Source organism: Meleagris gallopavo, chromosome 25, assembly GCF_905368555.1.
Source record: "Meleagris gallopavo chromosome 25, MGAL_WU_HG_1.1, whole genome shotgun sequence".
NCBI lineage: Eukaryota > Metazoa > Chordata > Aves > Galliformes > Phasianidae > Meleagris > Meleagris gallopavo.
In genome coordinates, this window is record NC_139428.1 from 3,898,637 (window position 1) to 3,918,718 (window position 20,082).

The 20,082-nt window shown below is 52.1% G+C and overlaps 1 protein-coding gene across 1 annotated transcript in view; it reads left to right on the forward strand.

Moving 5' to 3' along the window:
- The window catches only part of GRIK3 (glutamate ionotropic receptor kainate type subunit 3), a 72,373-nt gene that overhangs the window by 46,467 nt on the left and 5,824 nt on the right, over nucleotides 1–20,082 (forward strand). Inside the window, exons 8-13 of the mRNA XM_010723354.4 lie at nucleotides 36–143; nucleotides 2,942–3,055; nucleotides 5,647–5,850; nucleotides 10,693–10,916; nucleotides 14,743–14,861; nucleotides 16,857–17,074. Coding sequence (XP_010721656.2) covers nucleotides 36–143; nucleotides 2,942–3,055; nucleotides 5,647–5,850; nucleotides 10,693–10,916; nucleotides 14,743–14,861; nucleotides 16,857–17,074 — 987 coding nt within the window. The remainder of the gene's footprint in view (nucleotides 1–35; nucleotides 144–2,941; nucleotides 3,056–5,646; nucleotides 5,851–10,692; nucleotides 10,917–14,742; nucleotides 14,862–16,856; nucleotides 17,075–20,082) is intronic.

The window sequence follows — 20,082 nt, forward strand, 5'->3', positions numbered from 1 at the left end:
AACTGACAGCCCTGTGTTTTTCCTCCCCCTTCCAGGCTCAGTGGGAAGGACTCACCGGACGCATCGTCTTTAACAAGAGCAGCGGTCTGCGCACAGATTTTGACTTGGACATCATCAGCCTGAAAGAAGATGGCCTTGAAAAGGTAGGCAATGTCTGTCCTGCCCCAGCACAGCTCTGACGTGGAGGAGACAGCTGGTGGTTGCGTTGTTTCTCTGTTTTCTGAATTTTATATAAAAAGGATATTTATTCTGCAAGATTTCTCTGATCCCTCTCCATGCCTTTGCTGTGACTCACGGCCCTGGAGCAGCGCATGGCGGATTACAGATCCCAGCTGCAGGAGTGCTTGTGGCACTTCTTGGGGACACGGCAGAGCGTGGAGCAGAAGGAATGCTCAGATCAGCCATTAACCTCTGCTCGCCCAGCCTAGGGGGGGTATAAAACCCATCCCCCCCAGCTCCTTGCTTGGCTTGCTCACAGAACACCAAACAGCTCTTGAAAGCATCATCTCGGTGTGATTTCTGCAAGGAAAATTGCTTGGAAATGGCACTGACTTATTACAGGCTAGGTTCTGGAGGATGCGCTGCGTAGTTTAATTTGTCTCTGTGTTATTTAAGGGATGATAAGGAAAAAGCAAAGCGTGTTTTCTGGCTGTCTCAGGAGCTGGGCTGTAGCCTCAGCCCCTTGTTTTGCTGCAGGTCTCAGGGGCACAGACCATGCTGGTCATTGAGTGGTCACTGGGATTTCATTCCCTTTTCTCCAATTACTTTTCAAAAGAAAAGCACCAAAGCCTCTAACACAGAGTCTCAAGGTGAGGTCTGTTTGTTTAAAGCAAAACAGAGAAGCCTGAGGCTGCCTCATGGCCGCCACTGACCCCCACTGGGCTCCAAACCCACACAAGAGGACACTGAGGGCTCCCAGAGACCTTTGCAGAGTGATGCTGAGTGCTGGCCCTGCTGAGGGCTGTGCTGCAGGTCTGCAAGCTCCAGGGCAGCCATTCCTCCCCTCTCTGGAGCCGTCTGCTTTCAGACACACACAAGGTGATGGGCTGGCAGCAGTGACAAGGCACTGAGCCTGTGCCCATGGGCATGGACAGGGGATGGATCTCACAGGGACACCAGCTGGGAGCAGTCAGGAGCAGCCTGCAATCTGCCGAGGGGAGCAGATGCTTCCTCAATTTGGGGTTGGGGATCAATTGCAGTGCTCACAGAGTGTTTCCATCCGAGCTCCCAGCTCCTATCCTATCCCATCCCAGCTCCATCCCATCTCTCTTCTCTCCAGCAGAAGCAGTTGCCACACTTTCACAACACCATAGTAGCTCCGTGCTTCCAGCAACAAATCTCCAGGTCAGCAGAGCCCTCCCCTAGCAATGCATTTGTTGGTGCCAAGCACAGAATAAAGAAAACATTATTTCAGATAAACCCTGTGACCCCTCAGCCCCATCTGCTCACAGCCCATCTCACAAAAACTGAGCACATGCTGATCTTCGTACCCCGACTGCTTCTTTTTCCCCATAGAGTCTGAACGAAAAAAGAAGCAGCACCACCCAAAACACAGCTTTCTGGAGTGCTGCAGTAGCAGAGAGATGTGTGAGGCACTGCACAGTGCATCTCCATGTTGCACATCTGTCTGCCAGGTGCTCCATAGGACCGCGTTGTTATCAGTGCTGTGTGCCTCACACCGCCCGCAGCTCCGTGCGTATTGTGTGCAACTTCTGTCTGCAGCAAATCCCGACATCTCACAGCTCACCATCTCATTGTCTGAAAGCTTCCCGTGGGCTCAGGAGGGGCTCTCGAGTATCGATGTCAAATCTCCGCCGACGCCGCGCTGCTGTCAATGGTTAATCTGAAATAACAGAATGCTGAACGGCAAACAAATCCTGCTTGGGTTCTGCATTATGTAGAGCAGCTTATGTCTGTTGAGCTTTAGGATTGCACTCCTGATCCCGATACCTCCTGGATGTTCCAGGGATTACCGGAGCATTAACTAAACCTAATTACAAGTGCTTTGACTATCTGAGCCTCACAGCTCTCTTAAGGCACTTGTTTTCTTTTTCCTTTTCTTTCTGTCATTTTGTTAAACTCATTACTTCTGCCTTAAGTTCCGTGGATTTCCTTTTCCTAAAGAAGCCTCATCCCGCAGAGCTTTGAGCAGGGAAGACTCACTCAGACCCCCTGTGCCCATTAGCAATGCAGACCTTTGCATTGCAGCTGCTGGGACAGAAGGGAGATGGAGGGCGAGAGGCTTCACCTGAAAACACTCAGAGCCTTTCACAGCATTCGTGGAAAGTCCTCTGGAGTTTATGAGGTTTCTTTGCCAGGCAGCATCACCCATTACAAAGCCTGCTGACCCCACACCGCGCCGTCACGCTCCTCCAGCCTCCGGTGCTGCACGGTCTGGGTTAACAGGCTTAGAGCTGCCCGGCCAGCTTCTCTAAATAGAGACATGTTTTGCTATTTCTGGGTCAATAGACACCTTCAAAGCCTAACGACTTATTGAAATTGACAGCTGGAGAAAAGCAGAGCACCTGGAAGAGCCAGGGGGGTGGAGGAGATATGGTGCTCCCCGCAGCTCCTGGCACCTTCCTGGGAAAGCCCCGCTCAGGGAATTAAATCCAAATTTTGGTATATTTTTGCTCCCTTTGATTCTGCTCTGCCCTGGCCCAGAGCTGACAGTCAGTCAGTCTGACCACCCACCCCACACAGTGCAGCTGCAAATGGTGCACTCAGCTCCCAACCCTGCTGCCTTCCCCGAGCTTTGCCCCATGCAGCACACAGCCCATTGCACAGCACAGCAGTGACCCATGCTGAGTGATGATCGCAGACTTTGGTTGGGTGAAACAAGCTGATGTCAGCTTTGCTTCCAAAAGAAAGCAATTTCCGTTTCCAGGGAACACTGCTGGTGTTCCAGCGGCTCACCTCCTGTCTGCTCGCTTCCCTTCAGGTGGGTACATGGAACCCCTCCAATGGTCTGAACATCACTGAGATCTCCAAGGGACGAGGGCCCAACGTCACGGACTCACTGAGCAACAGATCTCTGATTGTCACCACTGTGCTGGTAAGAAACTGCAACTCTTCCCCCTCTCTGCCTGAGCTCAGCACACCCTCTGCTCCCCGTGTGCATCCTTGTGGAGTCAGGACACCATGGGGACCCCCATGGCTGCCAAGTGCCCCACATCAGGGATGCTAGTGTTCTGCACAGTGATGCCAGGAACAGCCCCAGACCCAGGCTGAGCTGTGACAGTCACGTTTCTTTCCCTCTCCTAAGCACATCTTTGATAAGCCAGCTCTCAGTAATGCCATTACCCAGCAAAGCACGGCTGCTTAGCAGGCCCCTCTGCTGCCAGCTGTCACGCTGCATTTTGTCCGCACGTTGGCTATTGGATTTGATGGCAGGCATCAGATCAGAATGAATTTTTATTTTCTATCTAATGAGTTATGACGAGTGGCTTTGGTTTGGATACGGCCGTATCGCACAGTGCGGGTTGGTGGAGCACCACCACGAAGGAAGAAGGAGCACCAACCCCACACAGCCGGCTCACAGCCACATGGTCCTCCTGTATTTTTGGGGAGGGAGGGTGGAGAGCTGCTACTGGGGGGACCTCTGAGGCTGAAAGCTTTAGGCTGTGCAATCCGTGAGACCGAGGGCTGTGTATGGAGCAGTGGCAGTGGGTGCAGCCACAGCTCTCCAGCAGATACAGGTATGGAAAGCAACAGCCACATCAGGAGCTGTGGCACAAGTGCAAGCGAAGTGATAAAGCAAAAGGCATGATGGGGGGGAAAGGAGGATGTGTGGGGGGCAGTGGGAGGTGCAGGAGCCTGCAAGGGTGAGGTGAGGCCATGGGACTGCAGGAGGGGCAGGGATAGATAGAGCTGAGAGCTGGGCTGAAGCTGGGGAAGGCATCTGCTGGGGTCAGGATGCACTGCAGGGCCTGGAAACGTCCACTTGGGGTGACCCTCCAAGAGCAGGGTGTAATGCAAAACGATGGGGCCAGGAGGGGACCTGTGAGCCATCTGCCTCTGATATTCTTCTCTCGGGCAGCGCTTTCATCCCATGCTTTGCAAGGATGTACAGACTGCAAAACATGCAGACAGCACCAGTTCCTATGAATGGTATTGCGCCAGGGGCACAGGGTGGGGAAACCCTGCAGCCCACAGGGAATGCGCTCAGCCTCAGTCTGCAGCCACTGCACCCTCACAGACCGGGCTCTAAAAACCCACATCCCTAAACTGTTTGTGCATTTGCACTCTGCCTTTGTCCCGCTGTGCCGGAAAGCCAGAGGAGGAGCCTCAGAAGGGGAAGCACGAAAGGTTATTTTTTCCCCTTTTTGTTCATATCGCAGCAACTTGTTGGAAGAGAAATATTACCCCAGCAGCCGGCACCGCTCTCCCCAAGCAATATGGGAACTGTGAAGTTATGAAATTGAGGGCACCTTCACTGAGAAATCGATTAGCAAACCGAGAGAGCTTGTGAATTGGATGTCTGGCCATTTTCAGTAATAAATTGTGAAATAGTCCGTGAATAAGTGGTTCACAGAGTTCAGAATTACCCCCTAGGAAATGTTTGAGACCTGCAGATGCATTACTGAAGCGGGCGCCGTGCTAATGTTCGGCGCTTCGGCTGTTAAATATGTATGTAATCCCTACAGCGCTTCCCAAAATTAATAGTGCTTTACAGCTGCTCTGGAGCTGCCGTATTTATATCCAGACCAATCGATTGGACCGATCCACAAACAAAGCACTAATTCTAGAGATAAAAAAAGCCGGGGAGGAGGTGTGGGGGAGTGGGGTGTAGCAGAGCCAAACTCAGCCCTATCACAGCGGTGCTCCTGCATCGCTCTGTGCTTCTGCAGACGCTGTTCTGTGCTGCAGGCAGACACCGGCCCCATCCCTGCTCCCCAGCACGGCGCCGGAGCCCAGCCCCGTCGGCAAGGACACCAGCCTTGTGTGCAGCCCTCACTGTGACCATCTATCAGCCTCTGCTACCTCCGCCTGCCTCCCAGCTCCTGCCCAGTGCTTCTCAGCCTTTGCTGTTCCCATCTGTCCCCTCCGTGTTTCCCCCCTCGGGCCACCCTTGTGCCCCCCGTTCCCTGCCCTTGGTGGCTGCCCATGCCTGATGCCATCCCAGGCCGTGCCGCTCACTGCACCCACACCTGCTACCCGCTGCCCCATGGGCATGGAGCACTTCTCCAGTTGGAGCTGCTGCCCCAACCTTCCCACTCCCCAGAGCAGAGCCTTGCATCCCATAGGGAGCGCTTCAAAACGGAACAGAATCGAACCGGGGGATCATTGGGCTGCAGCAGCCATGCACAGAGCCTGCTGGGCTCAGCCCCAGACCCACAGCATGGGGGGCATCCGACCGTGCAGGACTGGCACTCCTATTCATCCCCCTGACCTTGCTCTGCCCCTCAGCACTTCATTTCAGAGCATGAAATGGATATTTTTGTCCCTGAAATCCCACCAAATGGAAAACAGTTGGCCGCTCAGAAGAGACAAAATTAAATTTTGTGGGGTAAACAAGGTTGCTAATTAGCTGCTGCGCTGTGCAAAGTTAATTTACTCCCAGCGTGTCCCCGTGCCAGCACAGCCTGGCGAGCTGACCCTGGAGCCAGGCTGAGCCATAATGGGGTCTGTGCTGTCCGTGCCCAGGAGGAGCCCTTCGTCATGTTCCGCAAATCTGACACGGCCCTTTTTGGGAACGACCGCTTCGAGGGGTACTGCATCGACCTGCTGAAGGAGCTGGCTGTCATCCTGGGCTTCACCTATGAGATTCGCCTGGTGGAGGACGGCAAGTACGGAGCGCAGGACGACAAGGGCCAGTGGAACGGGATGATCAAGGAGCTCATTGACCACGTGAGTGGGGCACGGGGCAGCAGTGGGGTTGGGGCACAGCGTGGCCAAACCTGGGTGGCAAAGCCGGAGGGCATGGGCAATGTATGGGGCACAGCTCTCTCTCCCCATATCTACACTTTTTATAAGGCAGCTTACAAAAGCCCACTGACACCAGTGCAACTCCAGGGACAACTCTGCTCTTGCAGCTGCCAAAAGGTCACCTAGCCTGAAGCCAGGACACACAGCCAGCGGATGCTGAGCTCCCAGTTGGGTTCTGCCTCCAGCACACCCCATGTCCCCTCAGGCCCACTCAGGGCTGTGGTGTTTGTACAAAGCTCTCCTTCCTGAAAAAGGTCTCTGGAAGAAAAGATGAGGACAGAGTTCACCTCTGATCTCCATTTCCCAGGCAGCAGCTGCAGCTCTATAGCTACAGCACATCCCTCTCTCCTTTAGTCCTGTCCCAGTGGTGCAGCACTCGGACCCCCTCCCAGCCTCACTGACACCGCCCAGATTCATTGGCTGCACTTGCAGAAAAGAGACAAAAATAATCTCTTGTACGTAGCAGCCGTGATGCTCTTCCAGGCCGTGTGAGGAGGATGCATTTGCTGGGTGAGTCACTTCGGTAAATGAGCTTTGCTGTGAGCAGATAACAGAGCATTGTCTCGCGGTGAGATGGCAGAGCTGGGGCTCAGAGATCTAGGTTGTGTTTCCAGATTTGTCTTGTCTGCCTTAAATGACATTGGACAAGTTGCTTCTGTGCAGTACTTGCTCCATCTGTAAAATGCAGATGATAATGATTACGTCCCTTAGAGGGACACGGTGATGCTCCGTCAGTTTGAGAAGCACACAGCAGTCCTTGGATGGCTCATCCTGGAGAGGCAGGAGGATGGCAAGGGCGCACGAGGACAGCCCTGGGGACCAGGACACGTTGCCTCTCAGGGGAATGTGCCACAGGCTGTGCAAATCTGCCTCTGTGCTTCTGCTTCCAGACAGGTCCATGCAGCTCTAAGTATAGATTTAAGGGTCTCTTACACAACAGCCCTGGCTGTTGTGTGCCCTGAGCAATGTGTGTGACATGGATGTGTAACATGGATGTGTGACATGGATGTGTGACATGGATGTGTGACACAGGCTGTGTCCCCTGGTAGTGTGCCAGATCACAGCATCCTGCAGTGCCAAGCAGGTCCCTGCTCCCAGCACAGCATCCCTGCTGCAGGTCGCTGGGGAAAAGCTCTGAACAGGAGATGAGATATGGGGAACAACAGCCGCACTGTCACTTAGTCTGACCCATGTCACTTTCAATGTCCTGCAAGACATTGCAGGGCTCTCAGGGGCTTTTCTGATCTTCCCAAGACTGGAAGCGACAAGCTGAGAAGATAGGGGGAACAACCTCATTAAGTCATGCCCTGAATTCACGGTCAGTCTGTACTGAAGCATTTCTTGGCCACTTAATAAAACAGTACATTAACATTCAGCAACAGCAAAGGGCCAAACCCCTCTTCTTGCAGGTTTCCTTGCAAGCAAGCATCAGGCTTGCACTCTGACAGGTATGGCTGGCTGCACACGGGGCAGTGATTTACAGCCGCTGCCCAGACCCTGTCTGAAGCCATTCCTTTCCTTATCTACACGTCATTGCTTTTTACAGCAGTGTTTATGTAAAGCATTAAAAAATGAAACTGCAACCAGATGCGGCCCTTCCTTAGCAGCAAAGCTCCTTCCTATCAGGCAGGGAGAAGAACAACACCTGATTGGTGCTCGGGAGAGTTTGAAGATTTTATACCTCTTAGGAAAAGTGCTGGAGATGGCATTCAGACACAGTGATGGGAACAGCACTGCCCACCCTGCCAGGCATCTCCTTCTCACCTGCGCAAAGCAGGGGGGTCTTTGGGAAGCCTCAGCACATAGGTAGCTCCCACCCCACGGGCCCTTCTGCTGGTGCTGTGAGATGCTCAGGCAGTGGGGCTGCTTAGGAGGTGTGACGAATGAGTTTTGGGGTGGTGGTGCTCAGCTCACAGCAGTGCGCACCGCAGCACGTGGTGAGGATGGGCTGTTTGCACAGCTTGCTGCACTGCTGCCTTTGGAGTGGCACATCAGCTGTCCCTTCTGATCCAGACATGCCTGCCCATAGGCAGCGATGCCTCGGGCAATCCGCCTTTGTGCAATTGCTTTGTTTCACTCTGGCCTTAAGCATAAACAGGAAAAGCAACAGCAGTCAGAGTCGCTCACAGCCTGACCCCATTTGTGCCCCCAGGAGCAGATAAGCCCCAAGCAAGCAACCCTCAGCCCTGCACCCGCCTGCTGCTCACCCTGCACAGCATCACCCACCCTGCTCTGCATCCACAGGCAGTGAGCAGCGAGCTGGCAATGGCACATCTCTGCCCTGCATCAGCACTGAGCTATTACTGCTGCTTATTCATAGAAATTATTATTGATACAAGCAGAGCTGCGCTGCGCGCCGTGGCCCATCCATCCCGGTTCTAAATCGTAGCTGTCTGCCAACAGAACGGCTGCAAATCTTCCACGTTGTTTGTGGGCAGAGCCACATAAAACCACAGCGTGAATTGTTCTGGACATTTTGCACAAACTCGTTCACAAATAAAACTTGTCTTCTGCTGAGACAGTACATATCAAATTTCCATTCAATCTGAAAACTTCTTGTGGGAATAAAAAAGGCGTGAAAAATAATAGGGTTTCTAATGGAAATCCCTGCCAATGGTAACTATAGAGAAGATGTAATGTCTATCCTTAGGGACGATTTATGACAGCTGATTTAACACTTTCACAATAAATGGGCATTTATTGACAGTACATTCTGGCAGAAATACATATTGCACCACATTGCCACGTTCCCATTAGCGCTGTGCACTGGTGGGTGTTTATCTCAAGTGCTGCAGAGAGGGGATTCATCTGGGAGCCACTGGGCCAGCAACAGGAAAACCAATTGCTGGCGGATGAGGCTCCTCTTGTTTCACTTCTTATTCATACCCTGCAGGAATTCATTGTCAGGAGATGGCAGTGAGCCCCAGCAGCAGGGTTGCACCCTCCTTCGTGCCCAGCACTGCTAATTGGGAGCATTCAGACTGATCAGACCATGGAGCAGCTGATTGAAGCTCTCTGTGGTGTGGGGAGCAGCCCCAGCTCTGTGCTGGCTCCCTGCTCTTCCCTCCCTGGTGCATCCCTAGGAACTCAGTTGCTGTCACTGTGATCCCTGTGACACCCTGAGGTGTTGCTGTTCCCTCTCTGAGGATCTTCCCTAAAGAAAAGATTGGAAGACCTTCAACCCAACTCCCTGCTAGGGTTCCCTGCCAGCATTCCCAGCACAGCGGTGCTGTGGGCAGAGCTGTGCCCAGCAGGGCAGCTGCACCTGGGGATGCCCCAATAGGGGATGAACGTCTGGGTGCTGCCAGACAGAGCCTGGATAACAACCCAGCAACGCATGCACTATTTACCTGTCTCTCAGGCAACGCACACCTAATTAGTTTATGTAAACACTGAGCTCAGATTGGCAAAATAAGCATTGAGGCAGCTTACTTTCTTGAATAAATATATGTCCTGCTGCTCTGCTCCAGGGGCTGCAGAGCTGTGGCCCAACACAGCCCCACGGAGCAGAGCTGCAGATGGGACTGCATGGTCCGTGGGAGTAGTGCAGAGATCTGCAGTGAGCACAGTTCCCCTGCACAGAGCACACAGTGACACAGCACCAGGGCTGCCCCGTTCCGTGTTGAGAATGTTGGCTCCCTGGCCTCGGTTCAGAGCAGCACTTGAGGAGATGCGTAGCACTTGGAGGGTGTGCAGGCTCCGAGAAGGCAGAAGCATGTGCTTAAGTGGCTTTGCTGGATAAGGGCCTTTAAGCTGTTGGCACTCACCGTAATTCCTCATTTCTAATAGAAGCCATCTAACCGTGCAGAGCACAAAGCTGGGGATGGGAGAAAGAAGCATTCAGGACCCAGTATGTGACACCCAGATCGTGGTGGCACGGTGTGACTGTGACCAATGGCAGCTGCACCGTTGGGGTGCTGACCCACAGCCTCTCCATCAGCAAAGCCTCAGTCAGAGCCACCTCCAGAAAAAAATTGCATTGAGAAAAAGGGCATCAAAGCACCCCTTGAAAAGTCCTGCCTTGAAAGCTGTGGGCACAGCACAGCCCGGGCTGCTGCTTCCTTCTGGCTGTATGGGACACGTGCTGCTGAGGACGTGGGGCTGCCATCAGATCACGGGAGCTGCTGAAATGACACAGTAAAATTTTATTACTGTGCTAAAAGCGTTTTGATCCTCGGGCATCCATGCAGATTTTTCTCTTCTCGTTTTCTGTGGCAAAGCACAAGCTCCTGGCCAGCATTCTGCTTGCTCCATCATTCTGACAGTTCTGGCTTGCAGGATCTCACGCAGGTGGCTGCTGGCCCTGGCCGCAGCGCTGCTCATTTCCTCCCTTTCTCAGAAATATCAGGAACCAAATCCTTCACCATCTCCACCAGCTTCCCCTGCTCACACTGGGACACACGCAGCGCTGGGTTTGGAGCTCTCTGGTGAAGGCAGCAATGACAGAACCTCTGCACCACAGCAGCATGGGCTCTGCTGTGGCTCCCAAGCCACCCCAGCAGTGCAGACTGAGCCTTTGGGGTCAGGGCATGATGCTGCCTTTCAGCAGACCAGAACAAGCTGAACCCAGGCTTCCCACAGCCCAGCAGAGCTGAAAGCCAGGCTCTGTGCCTGGGACTGCACTGCCCTGTGTCCCAGGAGCAGATCAGGCAGCAAACACAGCTCCATGTGCTGGGGAGCAGGGCTGGAGGGATGAGGATGCTCACTGTCTAATGGCTTCTTTCTCTCTCTCTCCCTTTGTGTCTCTCCCCGTGCCGTGCACAGAAAGCTGACCTGGCTGTTGCTCCTCTCACCATCACCCACGTACGGGAAAAAGCGATAGACTTCTCCAAGCCCTTTATGACCCTGGGGGTCAGCATTCTGTACCGGAAGCCCAACGGGACCAACCCCAGTGTGTTTTCCTTCCTCAACCCTTTGTCTCCTGATATTTGGATGTACATTCTCCTCGCCTACCTGGGGGTCAGCTGCGTGCTCTTTGTCATAGCCAGGTAAGGGGATGCCCACAGGGCCCCACTGCTCCCACACCCTGCAGAGCTCTGCAGGGATCCGACTGCAACGCAGGAGCCACGATGTTAATCCTGTTTCATTAATGAGATTACCCCTGGCCCATGACCCATTGCTCCACTCCACTCCTACCCTTCCCACAGAGGGAGATCCCAGCATCAGCTGCAGCACAGGATCTCAGGGCATCCGTGGCTTTGCAGAGTGCAGATGGCTTTGTGCTCAACTGTGGCACTGCTCTGTGTTAAACCAAAACGGGCCCAACTTTTATCTTCCCTGTAGTGACCCTTCTCTGTGCATTGCAATCAGTGCCTCCCCTCCTGCACAGCCCACTTCCAGCAAGGGCACAGCCAGCCCCACAGCCTTCCCAATGGCAAAAGAACGGAGAGCGCATTGCTACGGACCCGACAATGTGTCTGTTTACAGAAATTAATATGCATCTAATTAACATGTTTAAAACCTCTATATTTAAAAGCAGCAGAATTTGCATACATTTGCATGTGTTATTAATTTCACAGCGTCTTTGATGAGATTCACAGTCCAGGGCTGCTCTGCATACGTGATGCCACCTCCTCAAAGCAGAACAAAGCCTTTGCTTGCTCTTGGCTGTATCCCTGGCTATGCACACTCCTTAGGTGCTCAGATGCGTGGGGTGAGGCCCAGGGAAGCCTGCTGCACACCTCTAGCCATGCAGCAGTGCTTCAGGAGCCCCTGCTGCCCCCCAGGGCTGTGCCTCCCCACTGCACAATGTAGAAGGCAGCCCCTGCCTCAGCCCCTGCCATCCATCAGGCAGTCAGAGCAGAGATTAAACATGAAACTGCAGTAACTAGAACCCATTAACCCTCATGTTCCAACAAATCTGCAATTTTCAACCTCCCTCAGGTCCTTGGAGGCTTTTAGAGATGATTTCCTGAGTTTACTATGTAATATCCTAATTACACATCACAGCAGTTGTCAGAGGAATCCCTGCCTGGCAGACAGCACCAGCGCTCCCCAGCCCACCTGGGGGGGCAAAGCTTCTCCATCCCTGACCCCCCACTGCAGGGGCCTCATGTCCCCTGATGGCACCAAGGGTCCCCAGGGCTGCAGGCTGTAAGGGAAGCATTCTCCCTCCCTTGCAGTGCACCTCTGCCACGTGGCAGAGCCCTGGGGCAGGGCAGAAGGCACTGAGCCCCCCAGTGCTGGTGCTCTCAGCAGCAAGGTGCTCACCCGGGACAGAGAACCCTGGTAATTACAGAAAGGAGAAATACTGCGATGATTAATGGAATTTCTTCACTTTATGTCTCTGTCAGCCATGCAGAGCACAGCTAGATGGACTCTGCTGCCGTAACGTCTTTGACTCGAACGCCATCAATTATAGGGATGCTCGCACAGCTTGGAATTAGAATTCAAATACAGTTTTAACTGTTATGAGTTTATTTCTCCCTATTCATCTGAGTACCAAACCCAGCTCAGAGGACCCAGATTCTTCTTCCAAAGCGTGTTTGTTGTGTACTCTGTACCCACACAAGGCACTGCAGTACAGGGCAGTGCTGGCAGCCCCCAACCCCCACAGCCCCCACTGTGTTGGGACCCAGCACTGCTCAGCCCCACTGCACAGCACTGCACTGCACTGCGTGGGCTACACAGGGGCTGAAACACAGCCCTATAAACAGGTTCTTCTCCACGTGTTCTGTTCCTGGTGCTCTTTCTGCTTTCAGACTCTTTTAAGAACATCAAGCATTCTGTGTAACCAAGGTTCTGCAGGAATGACAGAGAGTTAAGAGCTTTCATGGGGGAAATATGGGATGTATTTATCACACTCAGAAGCAACACAGCCAATATCTGCTTTTGACCCCGGCCAGGCCTTTCAAATTCCATCTTCCAGAGAAAAAAAACATTCAGCTTCACAAAGCCTTAACTCAGAGCTGTGAGTTCCAAACCAGGCACCAGAGTCATGTGCTGCTGTTACAGCCATAGGTCAGTGCCACTCGCAGCCAACCCAGGGTCTGCTCAGAGGCAGGAAAGGATGGATGTGATCCTCTCCCCCTTTAATCAGCCTTTCTGCTCCCAGCCCTGGAGAACCACAATGCCAACAGCTCCGTGGCATCTCCTGTGAGGGGACACAGTGTGGGGCTCCAGCCACCACCCATCACTTCTGGCACAGCAGGGTGGGGATCAACACTCATCTTAATTGCAACCAAGACCGGGTGATCCGTGGGAGATTTCTCTGGAGATGCAATTTAGACTCAGAAGCATTTCGTGTTAGATCTCACCTTTAAGTAAGCCTTCTTTGAAATGCTCCCTTGCCAAAAAGAGACAAGAAAGTAATCAGAGGTTTTGATGAAATATTTCTCAGCCCCTGTTCTGCACCTGAGGAAGAGAGATGCCGACCCATGGCACATCCCAAGCAGCCCAGATTGCATCTGCGTGGGGTCACCAAGCAGTGCTCACTGCTTCCTACCTTACCTACCCTTTCTTTTAATGGTCCTGCTGCTTTTCAAGCACTGAAGGCGGTTGCTGCTTTGCAATTTTTTGAATATTTCCCTGTAATCTGAGCAACATCCGTAGGTTCTCACTTGGAGACCTTGAAGTTCTGCAGCGTGCCATCCTGCCAGGCTCATTTGATCTCAGCAATTCCTTTCTGTCTAACAGCCCACCACGGGCAGCCCGAGAAATTTTCCATCCAGCCCCAAACTCCACCTCTACCCCACAGCTGGGGCTCAGGCAGCATCGCTCACACAGCACACATTGACAGCAGGTTGAACAGATGAGGCAGAGCGCAGCTCAGCCCAATGTTTGCTTTTCCTCTCTGATTTTCTCATATTTCACCACTCAGAGGGAGGTGGGTGGTGGGGGGTGGCTCCAAGGACCCCCTGCACAGCTCCATCCTGCGCTATATAGTTTGGGTTCTGTGAAAGGTATGTGCAGCAAGCAGAGGTTGGGGCAGCTCCTTGAATCGTGAGCTCTTTGTGTTGGGACAGAACTGTTCTGTGCTCTGAGCACATCCCTCTCCATGCCTGTGGACACGAGAAGCAAAGCACCAAACCTCCTGGGGAGCAGCACATCCAGCATGGCTCATGGGGGAACACTGCCCAGAATGAGCTGCAGGCTGGGCTCTGCCACGGGGCTGCTGCAAAGCTCCAGGGATTTCAGAAGGAAGTGAAGATGATAGTTAATGCCTGGTTCAAGAACCATTATGTCAATTATGGTTTTAATTTAATCTCTGCAAAATCTGGGACTCTAAAATAACGTAAATAAACAGCTCTATAAACTTCAGCATCCCTCCTATGGGGTATCCATACCAGCTCCTGGTAATAACAGAGGCAGAGCCTGTGCTCGTGGGCAGGATGTGTGCAGAGATGACTGAATTCCTTCTGTTTTGAATGAATAGAGGGCTGTCCATGGAGATTCCCCTTGGAGAAGGAGTGCTCTCCCATAGCCCGAGCATCACAGCACCCCACAGTGAGTGCTGACACAGAGAATTGCTGCTTGTGGGGTTGTGAGGAGCTCCACTGAGCGCAATCCCACAGGCACAAGCAGAGTCCCCTGCACCAGAGCTCTGTCCCAGCCGCCTGCAGGATCAGTGCTGCACCTCTGCTCAGAGGCCCAGGATCACAGCTGCTCCCACATCTCATGTCCCACCTCTGCAGCAATGTGGGACAGCGGGCCTCACAGCCATGCTGGTTACTGCCCAAAACCTGGCACTGAATTCGCCTTTTTCTTTAAGGAGCTGCAAGGCAAATGGAGCAGCAGCCCTGAGCAGCACCGGGTGTGCATGGCCCGTATTCTGTGCCACATCCCAGCAAACGAGCTCCTGCTGTGTCCTCACAGGTTCAGCCCATACGAGTGGTACGATGCACATCCCTGCAACCCCGGCTCAGACATCGTGGAGAACAACTTCACCCTGTTCAACAGCTTCTGGTTCGGGATGGGCGCGCTGATGCAGCAAGGTACAGAGCTCCCTGCTGCTTCTCCCACACCGCCTTTTGGTGCAGCTTTTCAGACGTACGGCTTCATTTCTAGGTGACAGGAACAAGATAACATCGCTGTGTCTGTCAGATCCAAGCAGACACCACAAAGGGACACTGCCAGCCCCGGGCACAGCTGTCAGGGGATGGGGAGTGGGGCTGCTCTGATCAGGCATAGCCCACAGTGGGGTTCCGACATCCGTGTGCCCACAGAACCCCCAGATTTCTCTGGGTGAGAGCAGCACTGAGCATCTCAGCCTTTTTTTTTTTTTGCCCTTTTTTTGGGCGCTGGCTCAAAGCCCATCCCATGAGCTCACCCTGCAGGGCACAGCCAGCTCGCATGTGCCCTGCTAACAGTAATTACTCTTAATGACATGTGCAGATGTTGGAAGGAGCAGCTCCAGAGCAGCTACTGGGAATCACAGTGTGGGATGTGCAGGGGCAGTGCCACACATAGCAGCAGCCCTCCAGCTCTGTTAGTTCAGCCATGTGTTTAAATATGTGATCTCAGATCTATTGCAGAAGACAGAGCTTTGTGCACTCTGATCTGTCCCTGTTTCCATCCCTGTGTGGCCATTCTGTGCACTGGGAAATGGCTGAGAGCCCTTTGGAGCACTGGGAAATGGCTGAGAGCCCTTTGGAGCACTGGGAAATGGCTGAGAGCCCTTTGGAGCACTCTCAGAGCTGCTGGTGTGGGTTACCAGTGTGGCAGGGAGCTTAGAAACGGGCACAGATAGGATTACAGCTGTATCTATGGATGCAACAGAGCAAAAAGAATGTATAGAGATGGAATGAATAGAGTAAATCCATTAGGAAGACAGCACGGAGCGAGCTTGTGAGCAGAGCTGAATGAGGAGCAAAATACAGCTGTGGTCTAATTGCAGAAAATCCAGAAATAGGAATCAGTGGAAAACATCAAACACCCTTCCCATTTTATTTATCCCATAGTGGTGGTGGCAGCCAGCGAGTGGCAGACCCATAGCACTGCCCCGCAGCAGTGGGGCTCCTGCCCACACCTGCCCCAGTGGGCAGCAGCTGCGGATACATGAAAAGAGCCGTATTCTTTTTAACTCAATCCCACATCTAAGAAGAAAAACATTTCAAAGGTAGACTGATGTCACACTTCCCCGTGCATCAAAGGGCGAGGGATGGGATGGAAAGGAGAGGCGTCTTGAGAAGAACTAAAGCAAACTGGAAACCCAACGCTTTGCTTCCCGGCGCCTCCTCGCTGCACTCAGACAGGAGAAAAGCTGCACTCCACACCAGGCTTTGATGCTGCTGCACAAAATTGGTCTGCAAAGCCAAAATTGCTCTTTGTTGCAAATTCCAGGTTGGATGTATCCTCCAAATGCAGCTGTTTCAAACCCAGAGCTCTTTCCTGGCTCTGAAAGGTGTCTTGGGTGATTACAAAAATAGCACAGCCCATTTAGTCCTTCATGTTTGCTCAGTAAAAGTCATTCCACTCTTGTTACACCTTTCATGCAGCAGCATCTCCAGCTCCCCTACTTCTAACCACCATTCAAAGCACCGGACCCTGATAGTTCCTTTCTCTCAGTGTTTGATTTTTTTTTAAAACCTTGTGTATTTGAACACACTCCCTGGAGTGAGCGCTTTGAAAAGCGATCCGTATAAAAGCAAAGCACACTTTAAATGGCAGAACAAAACACTCATCAAAGTTCATCAATGCCTTGCTATTTGAATCTCATAAAAGCTGCCTCGTTAATTACTTCGGTTTGAATGTTCCCTGTAAATTGTGCACTGTACCCAAGGTCAGCAAGAAAGGGACGGAAGGACCCACTGATCTCCTCGCATGCATCTGTCTGGATGATGTGCCTCAAAAGCAGCTGGCTTTAATTACGTAGCTGTTACAGTTTGACAGTGAGACCCAATCCTTGATGTATGCGTACGTATACACGTGGATGATGTATATAAAACAGGTCCCTTCTCTGGTCCCACCCCCCCCATCCCCTCCCCCAGGCTCTGAGCTGATGCCCAAGGCTCTCTCCACGAGGATCATTGGTGGCATCTGGTGGTTCTTCACCCTCATCATCATCTCGTCCTACACGGCCAACCTCGCTGCCTTCCTGACGGTGGAGAGGATGGAATCCCCCATTGACTCAGCAGACGACCTGGCAAAGCAAACCAAAATCGAGTATGGGGCTGTGAAGGACGGCGCAACCATGACCTTCTTCAAGGTGAGACGCGGCTCGGGATGCTGCCTCCCCTCTCCAGCAGGTTGTTCCTGCCTGCCATCTTCATTAAGACATTAGCCCCGTCACTTTAGCTTACCTAGATTCACATCACAGCTAAATCCTTCTCTCCCAGTTGCTAATTGAAGTCGCAATTATAAAATTACAGCAATCTGACAGCTTTGGGGGCTGTACCCAGCACAGGCTTAGACGCTCCAACCTACAGCAAAGAAGACGGATGCTCCTCACACTAAAGCCTACAGAAAACTCCTTCATTCCCTAAGAATCCCCATTTCCACACCTCACCCACTGCTATTCCTCCATCCTGGGTCACGCTGCTCTGTCTGCAGCCAAAATGCCCCTCCTGCCCCCAGGTGCCCCTGCTCACATACCCACGTTACCTCCTGAAGCCCCATGCATGGCAATGCCACCAAGGCTTCAGAATCAAATCACGTTTATTTCTGCTGCTTAAAACATAATTTCAGAAGTTAGCCAACACTGCAGGGAGGGTGCTGAGAGCATTCATATTTCACTGCTGCCTCAAAAATGGAAAGAAACCCAGAGACTTAAAAAGACCTTTGGAACCGCAGCTGGCCTTTAAAAACACACTTTTAGAAAAGAGCAAGAGAATAAAGGAATCGAAATGAGGGGTGATTAACCTAAGCAATGAGCATCCCAGCCTGGAGAGGAATTTAAATTTAATGGTGACCTTAAAAAGCTGTCTTGCAAGAAAAGGCCACAGCAGAACACTGAGGCATGCTTTATTCTCAGTGCCAAATGCACGAGGGGATCCTTGCACACTACCACGCGTGCCTTGCACGACTGATCTTCAGCTTACTTGCAGTGCTTGTGTTACATATGCAAAGGTTTTCCTGGGCAGTATGTATGTATTCAATACTTCCCCCGAAATCACGGAAGCAGGGTTCTGTCTCCTTGCAAATGCTCAGTCTGTGTGTGGTGGGGGTCTTTTGGGGTCTCTGATGATCAGCAGTAGGATTCCTCACCATGGCAGCTGGCTGCACCTGGAGCAGCACAGTGCTGCCTTCTGAAGGTGCAGCCATTGGGAGACGCAGCCTTTTACTGGGCTGTTTTAACTACTCTTTCCGATAAGAGTTTTATGTGGAAATAAAAGGAAACTATCTTTTTTTTTAAACCAAGGACACAGCATCTTTTATAGCTTCCTATCATTATGCATCAGAATCGTTCTCTGGGCTTCTAATGGGCACTTGGCACAGCTTAGTGCTGCAGCACATTTCCCTTTCTCTGCGTTGTGCCACTGCTGTTTGGAGATGAATACTGTGACACACACACGGGCACAGCACAGGGGATGCTGCATTCACTCAGCCCTCGTGCATGGGCAGTTGGCAGAGCTGTTTGCTGCCCACCCTGAGACCCCCACACCCCCCCATAGACCGCAGCACTGAGAGCTTCCCGACTGCATCAGCAGACTGCGACTTCATGAGAAGAACCTTGGAGCAGCTATTTATTTCCTGGCGATGCAGATTGAGTTACAGGAGTAAACAGATCAATTAATTTGGGAGCAGCATCTCGCTTTCATTGCAGATCATGCCAGGAATCCTTCATATCATGCAGGAGATGCTGTCTCGCTCTGAACAAACGTGGGGTTTAATGTGAGGGTGTGTGGATGTGTGTACACATACATTCACTTGTACAGAAATGTTAAATCCTCCAGAGTAAGTATCTTCAGTTGGGGAAAATCAATTTATTTTTTCATACAGGCTGGAATTGAAAATCGTCAGCCTGAAAGTTACTTTCTTGCCAATTTCACTGATAAAAAAGCATATATGTCTTGGCAAGATGCCTCATATTGCCTCCTCTAAACTATTCCATTAATTTATTTGGGTGACTGCTCTTGAAGCATTGGTTATTAAAGGCAGCTCCTGAGCTGTGACTCTAAAGAATGAGCTCGGAGGCATTGAGTTCCTGCACTCCCTGCACACAGTGGGGCTGCTGCCCACTTCTGCCTGCCCCTCACTCAGCTCCAGGGCAGGGGCTGCTTGCCACCATAGAATGCCTTGGGCTGGAAAGGACCCCAAGAATCATTAAGTTCCATCCAACCTGGTCTCGAACACCTCCGGATGCTGTATTCACATCCCACAACGTGTACACAACGTATGTACTCACTGAGTATCAATTCACTGCTAACAAATTACTGTGCATAACGAGGACGGCTTTGCTGATGGCAATGGTGTGTTCTCAGGGGACATCACCCACATCCCACGGATAAATGAGACCCTCTGAAGTGCGGCCCGGCGCTCTGTGAGGTGTGAGCTGCAGCTCCACATTCCTCCTGCAACGCCTGATTGATGGCTGCTCTCACCATGACTGACAATCACTTCTAAATTGGACTTCTAACAAATAGCCAGCTCTATCAAACCGCTGGTGCTGCACCGAGAATTACAGCTGGTGAATTTTCGCTTGGAAAGGGACTGCTCTTATCTCCTGTTAGCCGAGTTAAAGAAACTAACTGGAAATAAATTCCCCGTGGGGAGGTGGAGGGCTGCAGACTGCAGAGCTCAGCCAAAGCAGAACTGTGCCGAACTGCACCAAGCTATGCTGAGCTGTGCTGAGCTGTGCCGAGCTGCCTTTGCAACCACAGCTCACTCCAGGGCTCTGTTTGGGAAGGACGGGGCCACAACAGCTTGCTGGGCAGACACAAGGCTGGGGCTGCAGCAAACAGGAAGGTCTGCAGCCCAGGACTCCATGCTGGAGCCATGCAGCATCCATCCTGCTACTTCCACACAATGAAGTCCCTGCAGCAGGTCAAAAGAAGGGATTTAAGAAGACCAGAGAAGAGAAAAGTGTTTTTTTTTCTTCTATTCCAAGCAGTCCTGTCTCATGTAATTTAAGCTGCCTGAAGAGCTACAATGCCTCATGCAAGTCCTATTAGCTTCACTAAATGCAGCCTATTGATTTTTTGCCAGTTTATTTTGCTCTGTGCTTTAAACTGGGAGAACACTGATGTTGTTTAAGAGCCCTGTGTCAACACCCAA